Source organism: Mesoplodon bidens (assembly GCF_964165515.1).
Source record: "Mesoplodon bidens genome assembly, chromosome: 2".
NCBI classification, from domain to species: Eukaryota; Metazoa; Chordata; class Mammalia; order Artiodactyla; family Ziphiidae; genus Mesoplodon; species Mesoplodon bidens.
In genome coordinates, this window is record NC_138177.1 from 4,750,828 (window position 1) to 4,769,948 (window position 19,121).

The 19,121-nt window shown below is 37.1% G+C and overlaps 1 protein-coding gene across 4 annotated transcripts in view; it reads right to left on the reverse strand.

The window, feature by feature from the left end:
* Positions 1–19,121, reverse strand: part of NEK7 (NIMA related kinase 7) — a 139,922-nt gene that overhangs the window by 19,266 nt on the left and 101,535 nt on the right. For all 4 annotated transcript variants that reach the window (XM_081216008.1, XM_081216005.1, XM_081216006.1 and 1 more), the window contains 3 exons: positions 16,752–16,860; positions 15,779–15,886; positions 2,242–2,336 (listed from right to left, as the gene is read on the reverse strand). In XM_081216008.1, the coding sequence (XP_081072134.1) occupies positions 2,242–2,336; positions 15,779–15,886; positions 16,752–16,860 (312 nt within the window). The remainder of the gene's footprint in view (positions 1–2,241; positions 2,337–15,778; positions 15,887–16,751; positions 16,861–19,121) is intronic.

The following is a 19,121-nucleotide window of genomic DNA, read 5'->3' on the forward strand; positions in this document are numbered from 1 at the left end:
TCTCTTTTTTTTTTTGAACTGTAAGCCACCAACCTACAACCCTGGAAGGATGCAATTGCTGCACTGAACAATAAAGGAAATGTGTAAAACCTACTTTTCCATGTAAAGGTCCGTGTAGCAAAAGCACAGCATCTTGATTTTAATTAGTAAAGTCTACTTTGTTGCATATCAATTAAAACTGTACTGCTAGTTTTTTTTTTTTTTTTTGAGGTTTCAGGAATATTTGAAAGTCTAATTTTCTGAGTTTAAAATACGTTTTCAAAAAAGGCTTCCCACTCCATCGTGAATGGTAAATTCTTAGGGGGGTACAATATAAAATATCGATGTGATGCTATGGCCAATTTTTTAAGGCTAAACTACTGGGCATTTTTATTGACATTCTATTAATCCATAACCAGAAGGAGATACAGCATCAAGGTAAATTAAATCCTTAGAAAAATTCTAGTTCTTCCCAATCACCTGCATGGAGCAACTGAGAAAATGTGCTGAGCTGAAAACTAATGTTACCATGTTAAATACTGTAACTCAAAACCATCCACAACACATAACATGCATGAATGGAGGAGTGTCCAAAGAAATAATTTTTACTTTGGTGTTCAAGTATACATAAAAATGGGACACTGCCTCTCAAAGGCAAATCCAGAATGTGAAGAATTATTTCACTTTTGACATGGGAGTCTGCTGGTCCTACAAGAATTAGCAAACTTCCCAAAAAAATGCGTATTACCTCAACTGAACTTTTTCTTTTTCATTGCTAAATTTAATTTCTTTAGTGGAAACCAATTTGCTGTTTACTTTTAGGTGTATAAAGGGAAAACGTTGCTTTGATAATATTATTAGTCTATGGCCTGAAGGAATCTAAGGTCACTTAAACAGGTGTAAAATATTTTAAAATGTACAGAGTGCCTTTTAAACTTTACAATAACTTAATATAATCAAATCAGTGCAACACTGTTCCAACCTATTAACAGAATATAATATAGTAAGCATAAATCTCTTTTAATCTCATGTGAATACATACAAACATGTACTTTGTTCTATCACTAATTCATAACTTTTCTCATCAAAAATTATCCTAAGGATGTTCTTTAAGAATGTTTTTAAAATCTCTTTCTTTTTAAGTGGTCATTAGTTTATTTAGTAGGAAGAACAAAATAATCTCAGGTTCCTTAAATTAAGGAAATTTGAACCTGCAATCTGAAAAATAATAAAGATTATGATACACATTTTAAAAAACCTTCTGCTGCTCTACTTCCAAGTAAAGGTGGAACAATTAAAATAGATGATCTCATATATTTCATTTAAGTCAAGAAGACAAGAGACATAAAATAAAGAGTAAGAAATACACTGGTTTCTATCTATCCAGTTCAGATTTCCTTTGTATATCTTAAAATATGAAAATGATTCAATGCATTATTTTCCTTCATTTTATTTTATTAAAAGAGTTACCGAGATGTAGGTTAATTTTTAGTTAACAGCTTTGACTGAAAGCCTATATTCCTAGGAAAATTACCATTCAATTAAAGAAGTAAATTACAGAAGTCCCTAGCATGAGTGTTCTCTGATACCATTACTATATAACATGAATATAAAATGTGCTCATAGCATGCTTTCTTCTCTTCACTCAAACTGTCACACTGCAATACTTGCTAGAGGATCTATCTACATGATTCCGTCTTCCTTTGATAAATTATCACCAGTAGAACAGGTGAGAGTATTTCACTGAGTTTTACCAATACAAACCGTTACTCATGGAAACTAAGTGATAACCTAGAAGAATTATCTGTTTACAAACTATCCTTAAAGCTGAATTAATCTACATAAAAGTGAAAAAAAATGTGACAAAGCTATTTACTATGCTTTCATATTTTATATCCATTCTATTATATCTATCCTGTTATGCATGGGCAACAGTTTTTTTTAAATGTTCAAATGTATATTTTTATAAATAAGATTATACAGCAACATTATATTAACATAAAAAACATTTAAGAAATAAAACTCCCATCAAAAGGAAACAATTTAAAATTATATTAGAGGAAGTAAATGTGTAGAAATGTATAGTTACTATATTTCATTATAAAAACAGTTACTAAGTCAATGAATTAACTTCCTCATAATTAAAAAGCTAATTTCTTAAACATCACCCAGAAAAAAATAACTATATACTATTAGGATAGGGGAAATATATTCCAGTAAGTAAAATCACTTCAATATATGGAATTTATCACCATTACCTACCTCATACAGTAGACAGCCAAGGGACCAGATGTCAGATTTGAAGTTGTACCCATTTTCATGTATTCTCTCTGGAGACATGTAATAAGGTGTACCCACTGCACAAAGAAACCAAATAAAACAAGAGAAGGAAAAAAATGAAGATGCCGCTGTGCTAAGAAATTACATCCAAAATTCCACATTTAAAATGTCATCAAAATAATTCATTAGGATCAGAAAATTGCTCTGGGGAATACTCAAAACTTTTAAATTTCCTCTTTCCTCCCTGATCCTTGAACAGCATGTTTTCAACTATCCCACTTTAAAAAGGGTGTGGTGGGTTACACTTTATTTCCTTTTTATCAATTCAGGGAGAATCTAGGGAGCATAACTAAAGAAAAAGAAAGGAATTCTAACATGGAACTCTACTAAGTGACTCACATTGGTTTCATTTCTTGATTTTTTTAGCCATGGCTTGTATATCCCAAATAATTAAACATGATGATATAATAATTTTAAAATAAATAGCAATACATAACCGAGTAGAGTACGTATAAATAAATCATACTTATTAACTTTTATAGAAACATCCCTTAGAACATTGTTGTGACTCTTAAAATTACAAATGATATAATCATTAACCTTCAGTACCTTACTCCCACTTTAGAAAGAATAAAACAGACTTTTGTACACCAAAGGGTTATATAATAACATATGTGAAAGGTCACTGACATCTCTGAAAAAATGTCCGAGACTATTACTGCTAAGAACTTTATAGAGACAAGATACTCTGGATAATTTTGGGGTTTGCTTGTTTTGATGTGTGAGTACATTTTTCGGTTTTTTATGACCATTTTAGAAAACATGAACATGATATAATGAATGCTAATACATTTAATTTAAAATTTATTAAATATCTTAAAATAAGTAAGATATATACATTATATTTTGAAGGGTAAAAAACACTGAAGTGACTTTGGAAGTGAATATCTTAAGTCTCAAACTTAGATGACTATTATTTCACCACTATTTGCCTAAGGCTTTTTGCCAAATAGAAAATCAAAGTTTGAGAACACTATTTAGAAATTTTACTTGCTTGAGGCAACAGCTACCAAAACTATGCTGCTGCTCACAGAGAAAAGCACATTCCCTTCTCCTACTAATTTTTAAGTACTCCCTAGGAGTTTCCAGTAAATCTAATGAGAGTGTAAGTCAGAATGCTGAGCAGCAGTGTTTAGTCAGAGGCAACAAGAGGCGGCACATCAACAGCAAAGCATCATCCTCAAAGGCATCATCCTCTTCTTCCAAAAGAATGAAGTTATAACCTAATGGCTATGTGCGGAAACTATGCTGGGCTAAAAGCTGAAACCATCATGAACCAACTATTCATGAGAAATCCTATCTATACTGGAATCCATTTTTCCTAGTAATGGATGGTCCTAGTCAGAATGGATGAAAGGGAGGTATTTACAGAACTGAAGAAGTGAAAAAAGGAGTATGCAAACAGGAGGATAAAAGAAATTTAAAGTATGAAGTATTCGGACATGATATTAGAGGCAAACTTCAAGAAATAAATGATTTAATTGCAGCATTTCTTCTGAAGACAAACAAGTAAGTTTGCCAAATTCTCTCAGGGTGAGAAAAACCAAGAAACTTTTAGAAGTGGCTATGTTTAAAGAATCTGTATTATTACTGAGTCAGATAAACACAAGCTCTGCAGCTTTGGGCGCTGTGGCCCCTTCCACTTTGTAGTTTTCACAAGCGACACCAACTGTGGGCATACTGAATACTCTCCATTCGAGGGGGGAGGGGTGCAGCTGGAATAATAAATGGCTCTGTACAGGCTCCCGGGTGCAGGACGTGCAGCCAGTGACCGGCAGTGAGGGATGTGCAGAGAGAGAGGCTTCACGGAATCCACAGGGGGCGACTGAAAACACTGAGGCTTGAAGGTTCAGAGTTTACCAAAAGCAAAGGTAATTTTAACCAGTAGCTCTGGGAAACCTGCTGATACATTAGGGGTTTGATGTGAGTGTGAAAGATTGATGAGCGGGAAAAAGAAGAACAAATGCTTGCATTTTACAGAGATTAGCCCCGGCATCACACCTTAACTGCCACACAGACCCAACGCACGGCCGGCCTGAGAGCCAAGGAGGCAGAGAAGCGGGATGATTAGGAATCCCACTAAACTAAACCTAAAACCTGAAAAACTGCAAGGTACAGAAGAACCTCTTAGGGAGCTGCTGGAGGTCATTACCAACAGTTACACACAGAGTTAACGCTGCGGCTTTAAACCCAGACGAGGGTTCTCCTTCATATTACCAGCAACCAGCGTCTTTATACTAAATACGCATGTTTTGGTATTTCAATTATGTGTACCTTGAGTATATAATAAAATGGAAATCTGAGTATGCTACTCACCTCTCTGACCGACACATCATGTCCAAAAGCGTCATTAAGTGGGAAAGGAGAAAGTCTGCCTCCTGCACTACGATTACTGATGGGAGAGACTCATCATTAGGTGAGAGGCAGGCTCCCCCGCCTCCCCCACCTGCCCCCGCAGGGCGCCCCCGTTCTGGACGCCAACACTGAGCACACGCTGGGCCCCTGCCCATGAAGGGTCCATCCTCGCCCGTCTCTACCGGGCACAGAGCTGCAAAGTTTAAGTGCCCAGGAAACTGCGAAATGCGTTTAAATGCAGTGAGACGTTCTCCACATTTCAAACTTAATGAACACATGATTATTTCCTAAAAACCTTTTTTTCTAAAATTCATGACAGCTGTGTGTATTAGTGCTGTTGCCTCATGAGTGTGGTGACTTCTTAACAACTGTACAAGACAAGGGGGCGGTGCAAAGTGACATGATTAGACACTAAAACGACCACGCAAATTACTGTGCGCTGAGGAGCCTCAGACGGCAGGACGCATGATTCCACTAGTCTTTCCAGAATGCGTGGCTGGAGGTAAAACGGGAATATATTTCACTGCAGCAGATACTTAAGGCATTTTAACTTCCTGACAGGAGTAAAAGTGAGTAAGAAATGGATGATAACATTATAAAACGCAGAAAGTCTGATACTAGAGGAAAATTGTTAACAACTGAAAATGCTATCTGACCCTTCATTATAATAAGACGGTCATTCAAATATTAAAAAAAATCATTACGTTAATTGACTTATCCTAGCTATATGAGAAAAGTTTTACATGGGAAGTACTCTATTAACAATAAATACATCCTAAAATGTATCCTTAACAAAATGAAGACTGACTTTTACAAGTTCTACAATATGTTTAAGAAAGCCAAAAACTTCTGTTAACATGCTATCATAGAATAAATGAATTAATAACTTTCATTTCATCAGAGTAAGTTACATACAGAATTTTTTCAATAGTTTATAAACATTTAGCAATTTCTGCAAAGCCTTGAATGAGAAAAAATAATAGAACCACTGAAGCATCTTTTTATATGGTTAGATTTGGGTTGCTATTTTTTTGTTTTGTTTTAAGTAAGGGAGGAAAGGAAAAATCAGTCAAAGGTCAGGAAATCTGTTTCACATGTTACCTTTGCCACCAACTAACTAGGACCACTTAACCTCTCTTTTTATTACTTTCCTCATCTGTAAGATGCAGTGATGAAGAAGATGAGATCGTTTCTGAGATCCCTTTGCTCTCAAATTCTCCAGCACTCATAAAAACCCTGCAAACACCCATACAGAAAGTAAAGTGGAAAAAAGTGATATATTCCTGTTTTAAACTATTACCTAGGACAATTGACTGAAATGTTTTACATCAGAGGGTAGAAACAAGCAAATTCCATTTAGAAATGTTGCTTCTTTCTCTCAGAACAAATTGCAGAAAAGAAAGCTTTGAACATCCCTTGTTGGGAGAACTGAAAGGACACAATTCATCTTAAACCTCAATTTGATTTACACACACACACACACGAACACACACGACTTCAGGGAACAGGAATTAATTTTCATTTTTTCCTTCATACTCTTAAGCCAGCCCAGAAATTATGTTGGCAGACTCCATGGAGAGAGGCCAAATTTACTTAATTGTAAGGAGTGTTATCTGAGGTCAGTACAGAATGGCTGAGTGGTAGATCAATATTTCTTCTACAAAAGACATTTATTAAATAAATTTTTCATCTTTCAAGTGTAACCAATAACATTTAAAAACCCAGAAAATTTTCTAGTTACTGTTTCTCTGCTCCAGGCACTGTGTTCAACGGATCACATGTATTACCTTGCTGAGCTTTTAACAGTTTATCAGGGCCCACACTGCTCTAGGTGCTGGGGAGACAGAAGTAAACAGGCTGAATCCTTGTCTTCATGGGGCTCACTGGCTAGTGAAATGGGGGCTATTATGAGGTATTTATAAATTAATTTATTTTATTTATTTTATTTTTGGCTGCATTGGGTCTCCGTTGCTGCGCACGGGCTTTCTCTAGTTGTGGTGTGCAGGGGCTACTCTTCGCTGCGGTGCGCGGGCTCTAGGCACACGGGTTCCAGTAGTTGTGGCACAAGGGCTCAGTAGTTGTGGCTCGCGGGCTCTAGAGCGCAGGCTCAGTAGTTGTGGTGCACGGGCTTAGTTGCTCCGCAGCATGTGGGATCTTCCCGGACCAGGGCTCGAACCCGTGTCCCCTGCATTGGCAGGCGGATTCTGAACCACTGCGCCACCAGGGGAGTCCCCAAGAGGTAGTTTAATGAGATGTTACCACTATTATTCTTGCTGTAGAGAGGACGCATAAGGAAGTCAGGTAATTTGCCAAAGATCACAAAGCTAGTAAAGTGTGGATGTAGAATTCAAGCCAGGTCGTTCTGTCCCTTGCATTTAAACAGTTATTTCATTAAAATTGACGACTGTGAAATACGACTGGGAAAAAAAAATCTGTATCTTTCCAAAATAAGCAGCAGAGAACTCTTCTACAAGTCTCAGCATGTTACACACCAAAGGCCAGGAGTGAGGGTCAGGGTTCAGTGCTTCTCTGCAGCTACTCTGTTTCAAATAGATACTTGTTATGGTAGCTGAGAGGTTAAATATGCACAGTTTACAATTAGATAACAGCTTCTTCCCAGCCTGATCATTTAAGTCAAGAAAGGACTGCAAGTTAAAAATAAATCAGTGAAAGCAGTCTTTAATACTGAGCAAGCATATGCTGCCTTTAAGGCTCCAAACCACGCTGAACTATGATGGGGTACACGCCAAGGGAAGACCCACAGAGAGGTGCTAGGGAAGGTGTGGGAAGGACAAGCACGTGACCACAGGTGGCACTTGGCACCAAAAATGAAACTGTTTTAATGCCTGGTTCAAGAACACTAATTTTCCGAGTTGTAATCAGAGGATATATCACACTTGGAAATAGTGTGGGGAGCATGAATTGTACACTCAAGAGACCCCAGTGTGAAAATTCTGATGCCGGTGGAACGACGGCCATGCGTTTACTCAGCTGGCAACATTACAAAGTCAGAGAACCACTGTCTCATTTTGAAAGGGAAAGAGGAGTTCAAGAAACCCTGTAACGCAAACAACAACGACAACCACAACACAATTTCCCCCCAAGAGGTTTCAAGTATTTGTCCAGCTCAAGGACCAGTATCAGAGCCCCCTAGCCAGCTCTTTGTAAAAATCCATTCCATCCTCAGGAGGTACAACAAGCATATATAATAATTAAATCACACACTTACATGCAAAAAGGAAACTATCTTTGCTCTTCCGGGAGACATTAAGAAAGCAAGTAAAATGCCATATTAGAACATGATTAAGCTGTTGGGTTTTTTTTTCTCCTTTTCACTAGAGCAAGCCGTCAGATAGGAAACACTTCATTGTAAGTAATAAATGCAACTTTGATGCAAACAGATTTGCTTGAATAGCAGATAACTACCCTTAATTACTTACATATACCTTTGGAGTACATAATGTGGTTATATCTTATGGCAGTTTAATTTTTCTAATTAAGTTTTGTTAAAATTGCTTTCTATTTCTGTCCATGAGAAGGCAAGGCACTCAAAAGCAAGACTGGCACCAAGGAGAGACGACCCTTGAGGATTAAACGAGCTTTTGTAAATAATTAAAAAAAAAAAAAGAACTGTTAATAAACTAATAGTAATGATAGAAAAGGACTTGCCTGCAAAACTTACATGAATGCAAGTGTGGTATTTTCTCCCTTGAAAAGTAAACACATATCACTGATGAAAGTCTATAATTAAAAATGGGAAATTTTAACGTTAAGACGTCTGTCTAAAAAAGAAAGTGCTTAATTTCAGTACTGTGAACTTCCACTAAAACCTCTGACTTTTAAACCACGTCACCTTACCGGGCTTTAGAGGAGGACACCAAAGACTCTCCAGCCGTCAGGTCGACTAATCCGGGGAGGCGGGCAGCACTTTGGCACCTGGTGTTACGCCCTGAACGTCACATCACACGGCAAAGGGACCTGAAGCTAGGGAGACTTCCCTGGCCTGTCCGTGACATTTGCAAGGGCAGGGGCAGGGGAGATTCCAAGTGTGAGAGGGTCTCCACCTGCCACTGCGGGACTTGAAGATGGAGGAAGGAGGGAGAAGCCAATGAGGGCTTCAGAAGGTGAGACGCAGCCTCGGAGGACACAGGAAGGAAAAAGGGGCCTGGGTCCGGCAACACCAAAGACCTGGATTCTGCCAACAACCCGGATAAGTCTCCCCTCGAAGCTCCAGAAAAAAGTGCAATTCTGCAGACGCCCTGATGTTAGCTGGGTGAGAGCCATGTTGGAATTCTGACCTACAGAACTGCAAAACTAATAAATCTGTGTTGTTTTAAACCACTGCATTTGTGGGAATTTGTTAGGGCAGCAATAGGAAAGCAATACAAATGCACTGACGATTCACGCGTCACGTGGGCCAATTCCACGTGCCGAGTCGGCCACAGGCCAAGAACCCCACAGGAAATGCTTGTGGTCTAAAGCATCCTTGACCTGTACGAGTTCACTGGACAGTCTGGGGATGGGATGAGGTACATTCTTTGAGGGTTTTTTTTTGGGGGGATAGAAGCCAATACATTTACCATAAGAAGAATAAAAGAATAAAATGATGATCTTTTATCATTTAAAAGAGCTCTGGTTGTTCACTAACTGATAAGGACCCTAAACCAGGTAATCACAACCACTTTAAAGATTTGAATTCGAGATGCAGAAGAGAAAGCAGTTCACGTGCTACATGGCACTCAGTGCACAGCTGGTGTTTGAAGTTTGGTAAGTAATAATTTTTATTATAAATGTTTTAAATTGGCCAAAATAAGGTCCCTATCACAAGTACATCCAGGAGGGAAAATTACAGATTTACTGATCAAGAGAAAACTCACCAGGGACCAATACTCTAGCGTACCTCATGAATCATTCTGGATTTAAAAATAATCTCTCTGCTCAGAATCTCCTAATTCAGAATGATGGACACTCCCTAAGGCTATCCATGGCTCCCTCTTCCTTTCCCCCGGCCACACAATCCCATCAAGAGAGCTAATTACCCTTCAGGTGCAATAGCTACAAATAAGACACAAAAATAAACAAGGAGAGATGGAGTACAAACCACATAAACAAATGAATGAGGCATGTTTCCTTCATCTCATGGACAATGAAGCGGGACAACGCTCACCTTCACTGTTTCCGGTTCTCCTCTTCCTGAACACCTGGGAGAATTATTCATCCACTCCTTTAAGATGGATGCGGCCACGAGACTTGTTGTAGCCAATAAAATACGAATGGGAATTAATGTGTTATACTCAAGTAGAAAGACTTAACTAAGAGCCAGTAAGTGATTCTCCATGATCTCTTCGTCTCATGAAGATCACACAAGGCTGAAGCCCCCTGAAATGCCAAGTGACCACCTGGAGGGAGGGCGGCCACCGGGACCCACACGGGGGCCCACAGCTGACTCCGGGTGACCACAGAAATAATACGCTTCAGTGCTAAGCAACGAAAGGCTGTTATTGTTTCTTCCTGCGGCATAATCTAACCTATACTTACTGATATATTTAGTTAAATCCATCCTTTGATGTGTAGCCTGTCTCTAATTCATTTGATCAGTATGCACTGAGCATCTACTATGTGCAATGCCCTCTCCTACACATCTGAGATACATCAGAGAACCAAAAACATGAAGATCCCTGTCCTCATGAAGCTTCCACATGGCTGAGGCAGAAAGACAGAAAGTGCTAAGCATAATAAGTAAGTAACACAGCATATTCGAAGATACGAAGTCCTAGGAAAAACAGAAAAATGGAAATAGGATAAGGATCAGGAATTGTAGGGATGGTGTGGGAGGGGGGTCAGGTTCAGTATTAAACACTGTGAGCTCAGTAATCCCCACCTACCCCCACACAACGTGAAGGCACAGAGGAGAAAATGTGCTTTAAAACTGCCTGCAGGGCTTCCCTGGTGGCGCAGTGGTTGAGAGTCCGCCTGCCGATGCAGGGGACACGGGTTTGTGCCCCGGTCCGGGAAGATCCCACATGCCGTGGAGCGGCTGGGCCCGTGAGCCATGGTCGCTGAGCCTGCGCGTCTGGAGCCTGTGCTCCACAACGGGAGATGCCACAACAGTGAGAGGCCTGCATACCGCAAAAAAAAAAAAAAAAAAACTGCCTGCAAATAATAAATGCTGTGCACATATTCACTGTTATATTTGCTGCTGATATTTAGTAGCCGTGGACGATTCCTCTGGGTCATTATCACAGGAAATTAGGGCAGTTTGATATGGTTTGACTAACAATCATATATTTGGATTATTTTAAAATAATCCAAGGTGACATGAGAAAAATTACACCTTGTTTGCCATGTTCCTACTTCACAGGTTTTGGTGAAGTTTTAGTTTTCAGTCTAGAAGAGCCACTTCCTTAGAAATATCAGCCCCAGCAGCTGGTAGACAGAATGGTTGTGAAGAAAGACTTCCGTTCTGTTTACTTCTGAGTCTTGGGCATGCACAACAGTCAAGTGCAGGATGGGGGCAAATTGCACTTTCACCTGTAGGCCCCCCTCAGCTATGTGCACAGCGGGATAAGGTAACCCCGATGGAGGGAAGTAACAAGAAGTCAGAAAACAGCGGCAGAGTCAGGGAAAACGCCACAAGGTCCGGATACAGCAAAAACATACAGTGCCGGGTGGGAGAGGGGCTGCAGACTAGGGAAGCTCGCCTCACTGGTTTCCAGGTGCAAAGCCCACTCGCCTGGGCTCTAGAAGGGGAACAGTTTGCATCCATGGCTCACGTCCTACTGTGAGGACCTCAGGGAGCTGAAAGGCTGCAAACTGTACGGAACGATCAGGCACATTACTCCCCACCTCCAGGAGCACAGGCAACTCTGTAAATGACCGCACTACGTCTGGCCAACCGAACCGGACAGAGAGCAGGACAGCAGAAGGTCTACAAGGAGAAGGGAGCAAAATGGGAATTTGTCTTTAAGTAAATGGAGCAGCATGAAAGTACTGTAAACACGGACTCATGTTTTCCCAGTTGCAGGTTATCACCCATTAATGAGTTGGGAAATCAATTTTAGTTGATTTAGCACCTATGTCTTTGAATGAATCAGTTCAGGTATTTCAACAGAATAAATAAATCTCACATGACTTCGCTCTCCTCTTCTCCCCACACCACTGTCATGTTAACATAAGCAACTTAACATTTACACAGCAACTTGCAGTGTTCAGAAAACATGTTTTCGTTCATTTTATCATTAGGTTAGGGGTTGCTTGACATAGGATGGTTATTACCCACAATTCCATTTTTAGAAACCAGGAAACTGAACCTGAGAGAAGTGAATGAAGGGCTTGATCAGGGTCCCACAGAAGAATGGGCAGGTAAATCCAGGTGTCCTCTGTTCTGTCTCACGTTCAGAACAAGGCAAGAGGAAAAGCACGGCGGACATCATGAGGTAGGTGGGTAGCCAAAGACGGGAGTGGGCCAGCGGACACCGACCTAGAGGACCCCAAACGCGAAGCCAAGGACTTTTCACGATATTCTTTAGGCCACAGGGAACAGTCAAAGATTTGGAGGAAGTAACATGATCAGATAATGTCTTTGGGGAAGGAATATTACAAACAAGGGAGGATACTTTCCTCGTCCAAACATGAAGTTGTTGTGGATTAAGGAGGACAGGACAGAAAGTGGAGGGACTGGGAGACACTGTGTGTGGTGGGAGCAGAAGAAAAGCTAAAGGCCTCTGAGATTTTATTTTTTTTCCAATTTTGAAGAACTGAACATGGTCTGAACATCCAGCAACATCAGATTTAGTATCTGTAATTTTAACCCTGAATTTAAGGAATTATTATTATTCTATGTTGACATACTCCTTAGTTAAAAAAACTGGTTGTGAAAACTGACTGGAAACGTGGCCACCTACACAACTTCATTTGCTGCAGAAAATGTGAGAGAACCAGAGATTTTATTGCATGTCGATATGTTACCATGTAATTAAATGATACAAATAAGAGATAGAAATTGAAGAGACAACTGAAAAATTCAAGGACTTGACAATCTCTTAAGGATTGTTAAATACAAAAAAATTTGGAAGTGTGTTCCTTACTAATGATTGAATAAAAATAAGTGAAAAATCTTTGATTCTTGAAAAAAATGTATTTTGAAATAAACAAAGTATAAATCTGTTACTACAAGATATTTCTAAAATCCTAGGTATTTTTGCCTTTTTGAATTAAATTCCTGAAAAAAATCTCCTTTACAAAATTAAACAAAATTTGGCACCAGAACAGACTTCATCCAAAGTCAACTTATTTGGATTTTCCTTTATGAACGATATACAGATCTCATTCATTTGTAGTTTCACTAATATTTAAACCTGCACTGTGAATAAATAAATCATGCCCTACAGATTTAATCCTCAGCAAAATTAGAAAAAAAATCAACATACTATAAAACATACAGTTTATCATATTTTCTGTGAGCAAAATAAATTTGTATAGGTAGCCACATTTTCAAGTACTTTTTGGAAAAATAAAAGCAATCTTTTATTTTTTATTATATTATAATTTATATATTATAAATTTCCAGTGTACAATACAGTGTTTCAATATTTTTACAGATTATACTCCATTTAAAGTTATTACAAAATAATGGCTAAATTGCCCTATGCTGCACTATATATCCTTATTGTTTATTGTTTATTTTTAAAGCAATCTTTTAAATTTGCTCTTAAAAATAAAAATATATGTCAGTAACACAGGAGGGCAATAATTCTTTAAAAGCAGAAATCAGGGTCAACTTGTCAACAAACCTAAGTCTATGTCACAATTTCTGTCCTTGTTATTTTATACATATTCTCTGTTGGCAAAGAATTTTTCCTGACCCTTCTACATAGGATTTTTATTGGGTCCAAATACCTTGGTAGGCTAGAGTTCAAACCTTAATTCTTGACGTTCAACGTACTTTGCTTAGTGAACTTCAGTTTCAACCATCAAAATCTTTACTTCACAGAGAAGATAGGCAGGAATAAAGCATGTTTTCTTATTTTAAGAATATTTTTCTCCAAATAATATGGAAAAAAAATACTTCTGAAACAAATTTATCTATTGATTCATTCATCAAACAAACCAGTCTCATTGCTACTTCCTCACTGTATGTACTTCAGGTGTGTCTCAGAATGTTTTAGAATTATGGGCATCCCCATTTATATGTGTGTGTGTCCATACACACACACACACACACACACACACAAACTACGTGACCCTAAGTGAACTGATTTAGATAAAAACTGATGTTAGAAATTCTTAATGAATTATTAAATCTATTAAATTTTTACTCTCTATATCATATAATAATACATCATCTAAATCTAAGACATGCATACACGTTTGTAAACCCCACTGAGGACTTTTGTAAGAGGCAGTGACAGGCAAGCTAAAGAAGCCCAGTTCCTAAACTGTTAAGATTTGGTTTTCACATAGTACGCTGGATACTTAGGGTCAGGTAACTACGGCATGCTCAGAGCGACAGCCTGCAAAGCAGCATTTACACAATACATATATGTGTGAAGGAGCATGGATACATGCAGTTGTGCCTGTGTGCATGTATGTGTGTGCATGTGTAACTGTAACCTAGCATTTCTAAGTAGATTAACAACAGAGTGCTGTTAGGATATTCCGTTCAGATGAGTAACAGTGAACACGTTATCTTCCCTAATGATCAGTGGCACTGGCTTGGAACAGTCTAGTTTTCTTCACAGAAATCCTCTACTATTTGCATTGTCCTAGTTGGAACTTCCAAATAAAACTTTATTAAAGTGCTCTGCAAATTTATGCATTTCTTATGGAACTTCATGTCAAATTTTCCTATCCTGAAAAAATTGTAATGTTCTGCAAAAATAAATGTAAAGTGAAAGAAAAAACTAAAACATTGTTACTCGGCATCAGTTGAAATTTTATTTTCTTGAAGTACTGGACAAAACTGAAACTCTGTGTAAAGGGTAAAGTATTATCTTCCCACCACTTCTTAATCTAGGACCCAATATCCTGTCATTCAGCAAATACTGATCAGGTGCCTACTTATGTGCCACCCACTATCCTAGATACAGAAGAATTAAATGCCAGGTTCAAGGCCACACAGGACCTTTATGACAAAGCCATTAAAAAATGTCCAGTCAACTAATTCAGATGCTCGTTTCACTACTTTGTTATTTAGTGTAACTCACCTATTCCTTATCAAGCCAGTTAAAATTTTTTATTTCTCATTTAAAAACAATAATTTTATCCAAAAAATCAATTGTTTTCAATGATTTCATCTTTCACCAAAGATGGGCCATCATTAAATTAAAGCCAACTTATTTTTATCTTAATCCTTGCTTTATTTTGGTTGTTACCATTTTGACAAAGTCATATTAGAAGGGGACAATATGATTTGAAGAGTTTTAGGAGAAGCTCTATCACTCCCTTTAAGTTATTCAATTTAAAAATTATTTCTTCCTAGTAATTTCTATTGTTTCTAAACTGGACAACCTTCTTTCCATTAATATAATGTTATAATAGCTACATTCAGTTCTATTTTAGGTATAAAGGACACTCGTATATTATCAGCTCTAGAATGAATAAATTACAAGTATCTTCTTCTTTATAGCTTAGGGGAATATCTTCCTCCTTAGCCATAGATCATCTCTAGGTCCCCCCTCTAGAGCAATCACAACCATGTATGTTACTTTAATAAATAAACATTTACAAACAACTATAGTATTTTTAAATGGTCAGGTGAGGTTCTTTTTCAAGATATGGTTTATTCTTCATATTACCTTAATATTATTAATGTAAAAGAAAAGGAAGGATCCATGGCAATGGTTAAAACTAGATTTGTTCATTGGCATTTTCTTTTACTAAATGCCTGCCTGAGGGTCAAACTAACAGAAGTATCCAACTGTCACATGAATGGACACATTATACCTGACAGGTTTCAGCTCAGGACCTGATGATTTTTAAAATAGTTTTATTTAGACTATAAAAGCTAGCATGTAATCTGTACATCCCTTACATTTTTAACCATATGGGTGGGGTGGGGGGAAGGGGGGTAGATAACCGAATGAAATTATACAGTGTCTCTTACCTAAAGAATGTGCAGCTGTGGTTTTGGAGCTAAAAAACCGACCAAGCCCAAGATCTCCAAGTTTGACGACCCCAGTGGCTGTAATGAACACATTAGCTGGTTTTATATCTGTGAATAAATGAAGTGATCAGGTGAAAGATGATGTCAGTTTAGGTATATTCAAGGGATTAAAAAACACTTCTCGTTAAATTTAAAATATATCTCAAAAATGAAAGTCAGTTTGAATTTTTAACCAATTATTTTGAGTAATTTTCATATAGCCTAATATTTCTGAGTTCTCAGTCCCCTGACAGACAGATAATCATCAATGCAGGATGATGATCACTATTCATTTTCATTTAAAATGCATTTTGTTTTCCATTTTCAAATAAACTTCTGTGAAATTCAAAGCACAAAATAAACTTGTGTCCTTCTTATATCAATTTCAAATAGAATATCCCACTAAAGAGTAATTTATTGACATGCTTACATAAAATATAAAATCATAACTCTGACACAGGTAATTATTTACTTAGATGACCTTAGAAATTTTAATTGCTTAAATAAATTGTACTGAAATTTTTCAAACCCCCCGATCAAGGGATTAATGCCTTAGTGATGTAACCTTCATACATTCCACCCAACCATCTGACTGATAACTAAGAATATATTAACAGTGAATGCTGAACACTAAAAATCTAAGTAGCTGTAATGTATAGTTCATTAAAAAAAAAAACCAACTCTTCCTTATGCATGTTCAACTGCTTTCCTGCATCTATTTTTTTTCTTTTACCAATATAATCAGTTAAAAAAAAAAAAAGTCAAACAGAAAAATAACTAATTCTCATTCTTATTTAAAAAAAAAAACCAAGTAGTCTTCACTTAAAGGCTTATCATTCTAGTAAAATCAAAACTTGGAAATAAATTACCTGGGAAAGCCTGATACTGTGCATCGCTGACACCAACACTAAAAGTTACTCATGACTGAACTCACCCCGGTGCATGACTCGTCGAGAATGCATGTGCTCCAGGGCACTGCACAGCTGCACGAAGTACTTCCAAACGGTCCTTTCAGGAATTAGCCTCTTTTGTTTCTTAAAATGCTGTTTAAAAAATTTTAAGTAAGATTTAGAAATAGAAACTATCTTCAGACTAGATTCTGACTTCAGTCAGAAAAACACCTACTTTTATCTACCTATTACCAGCTAAAAAACATGATTTTCCATAGTGAAAGGATACCAAGATTTTTACCAGACACAATGGCTTAAATGTCTCCCTATTGTATCTAAGGTCAGCACAAGCCATATCATGCTACGTCTTTGTGGTGTCCATCTATTTCAAAAAATTAACATCCACATAAAGTAATTTCTTATCCTAAAAGGAGGATGTCAGATTTTATTTTAAGAATAGCCGGAATAAAAGAGTCTAGAGACCTGGAGGTGATTATGTTCATTACAAGACAGTCCTTCTCTTGACAGAAGGTAGTGAAGTAGAATTCCTTTAAATATTGAACCATCCTTGGTGATTTGAAATATCACTTAATTTATTAAAAATTAAATAAATAAAAGGGATTTATGTGAAAAGTTTTCATGAATATTTCCACTGCATACTCCAAGTCAAACTTGTACTTTGCTTTGAACGAATGAAACTAAATATGGGAGCAAAACATTACAGGAAGACCAGGGCAAAAAAGCTGAGTGTAAATATGCTAGCTTGGAAGGAGTGGGCCATCACGCATAAGAGGGCAATAACTAAATAACTGCAAAACCAAAGGTACATATTCATGCCCATTTTTCTACATTACCTTTGCTAGAAGAATATACTAATAATATGCTGATTCAAGAACACAGTTCGTGGCTTCATAAGATTTATAAAGATTCTTTACATAAAAATTATTTTTCAAAAACAAAAGTGTAATTGGTTTCCTACTTAGCAAAGTCTATAAATGACCAACATGAAGAAGTATTTCATTTAAACAAATTTTCAGACAATTTTAACTTTTTAAGATATACATTTATTAATAGGCATCGACATTTAAATACGTGCTTTAATGCACTTTATCTGGTGACTTGACATTTTTGAAAGTTCAACTAATTTGATTTTTTTTTGTTATTGAATATGGAGAATGGTACTTCAGATGATTCCAAAATAATGAGCTGTGTCAGTTCCTACCCCTGTGACCAGTTGAGGGCAGGCTGAAAGGAAAAACAATACAGGGAAACAAATCTGCTAGTATCCCTACTTCATACTTAGCAAAGGATTATTATATCTACTGTCTCATATGCACTCAATACACCAAAGGATAAATCTTTAAGGAAAAGCGAATCACTTTAGGTTAATCTTTATTGGAACACACACTATAGAAATGAACTTATTAGCAATTTCAATAGCTATTACATCAGTAGCAAAAAAACAAATAACAATTAGATGACCAGGATATTAAAAAGCAAATCAGGGTTAATATACTAAAATGGTGAAAACCTCCCATATCATGTTTCAACGTTAAGTCTTATTAATTGCAGACTGTGTCAGCATCGGTTTTCATTCTATGAGGGCAATGCTGCAAAATCAGTTCTATACACATAATATTCTTTCAGACTTGGAATGACTCCAAATAAAGCCAGTCTATGTGCTTTCCCTCACTCTGGATTAGCATATCAGAAGACCGTTTGATGTCAACAGGAAGATGGGGACCAGGTTTCTTTTCATTCAAAAATAAATATACCATATCATGTAAGTATCAGACCATGAGAGAAGAATCTTAGGCTTTAATATAGATTCTGAAACCGCCGTAATTATAATTAACTTGACAATTTACCTTTAAAGTTCCATTATTAAAAAATGAATCATATATAAAGCAAAGGGCAGAATGAAAAAATTGCCCTCAAAATGGAAGATGTAATCAGGCCAAGATAGTCTGACTATTTTCATGTTTTCATATTCTTGTTTAGGATCGTTTCTTTCAATAACAAATTAAAGATGATAACAATAAACTGGCATCAATATAATGCTACCAAGACGGAATGACTTGGCCAAATGTAACTATCTAAATTACTAACATGTTTCTGAAGAATAATTTTAGGAATTTGACTGGATCATAAAATAAATCAAAAGCAGTTTCATTATGTCATTGGTTATCTCCCAATATTTTTTATGTGTCTGTTTAAACACATGCAGGTTTTTCAACCATCCTTCAGTGTAGGATTTTTTTTTTTTTTTTTTTTTTTTTTTTTGAGGAAACCAATACTTATGATGAGAAAAGGCTGTCTGTTCTGATGGTGGCACTGTTGGCTATCTCTTAAAAAGAGGATGAACAGAAAAAGGCAATACAAATTTGAATTCTTTTTACTACTGGTAAAATTTA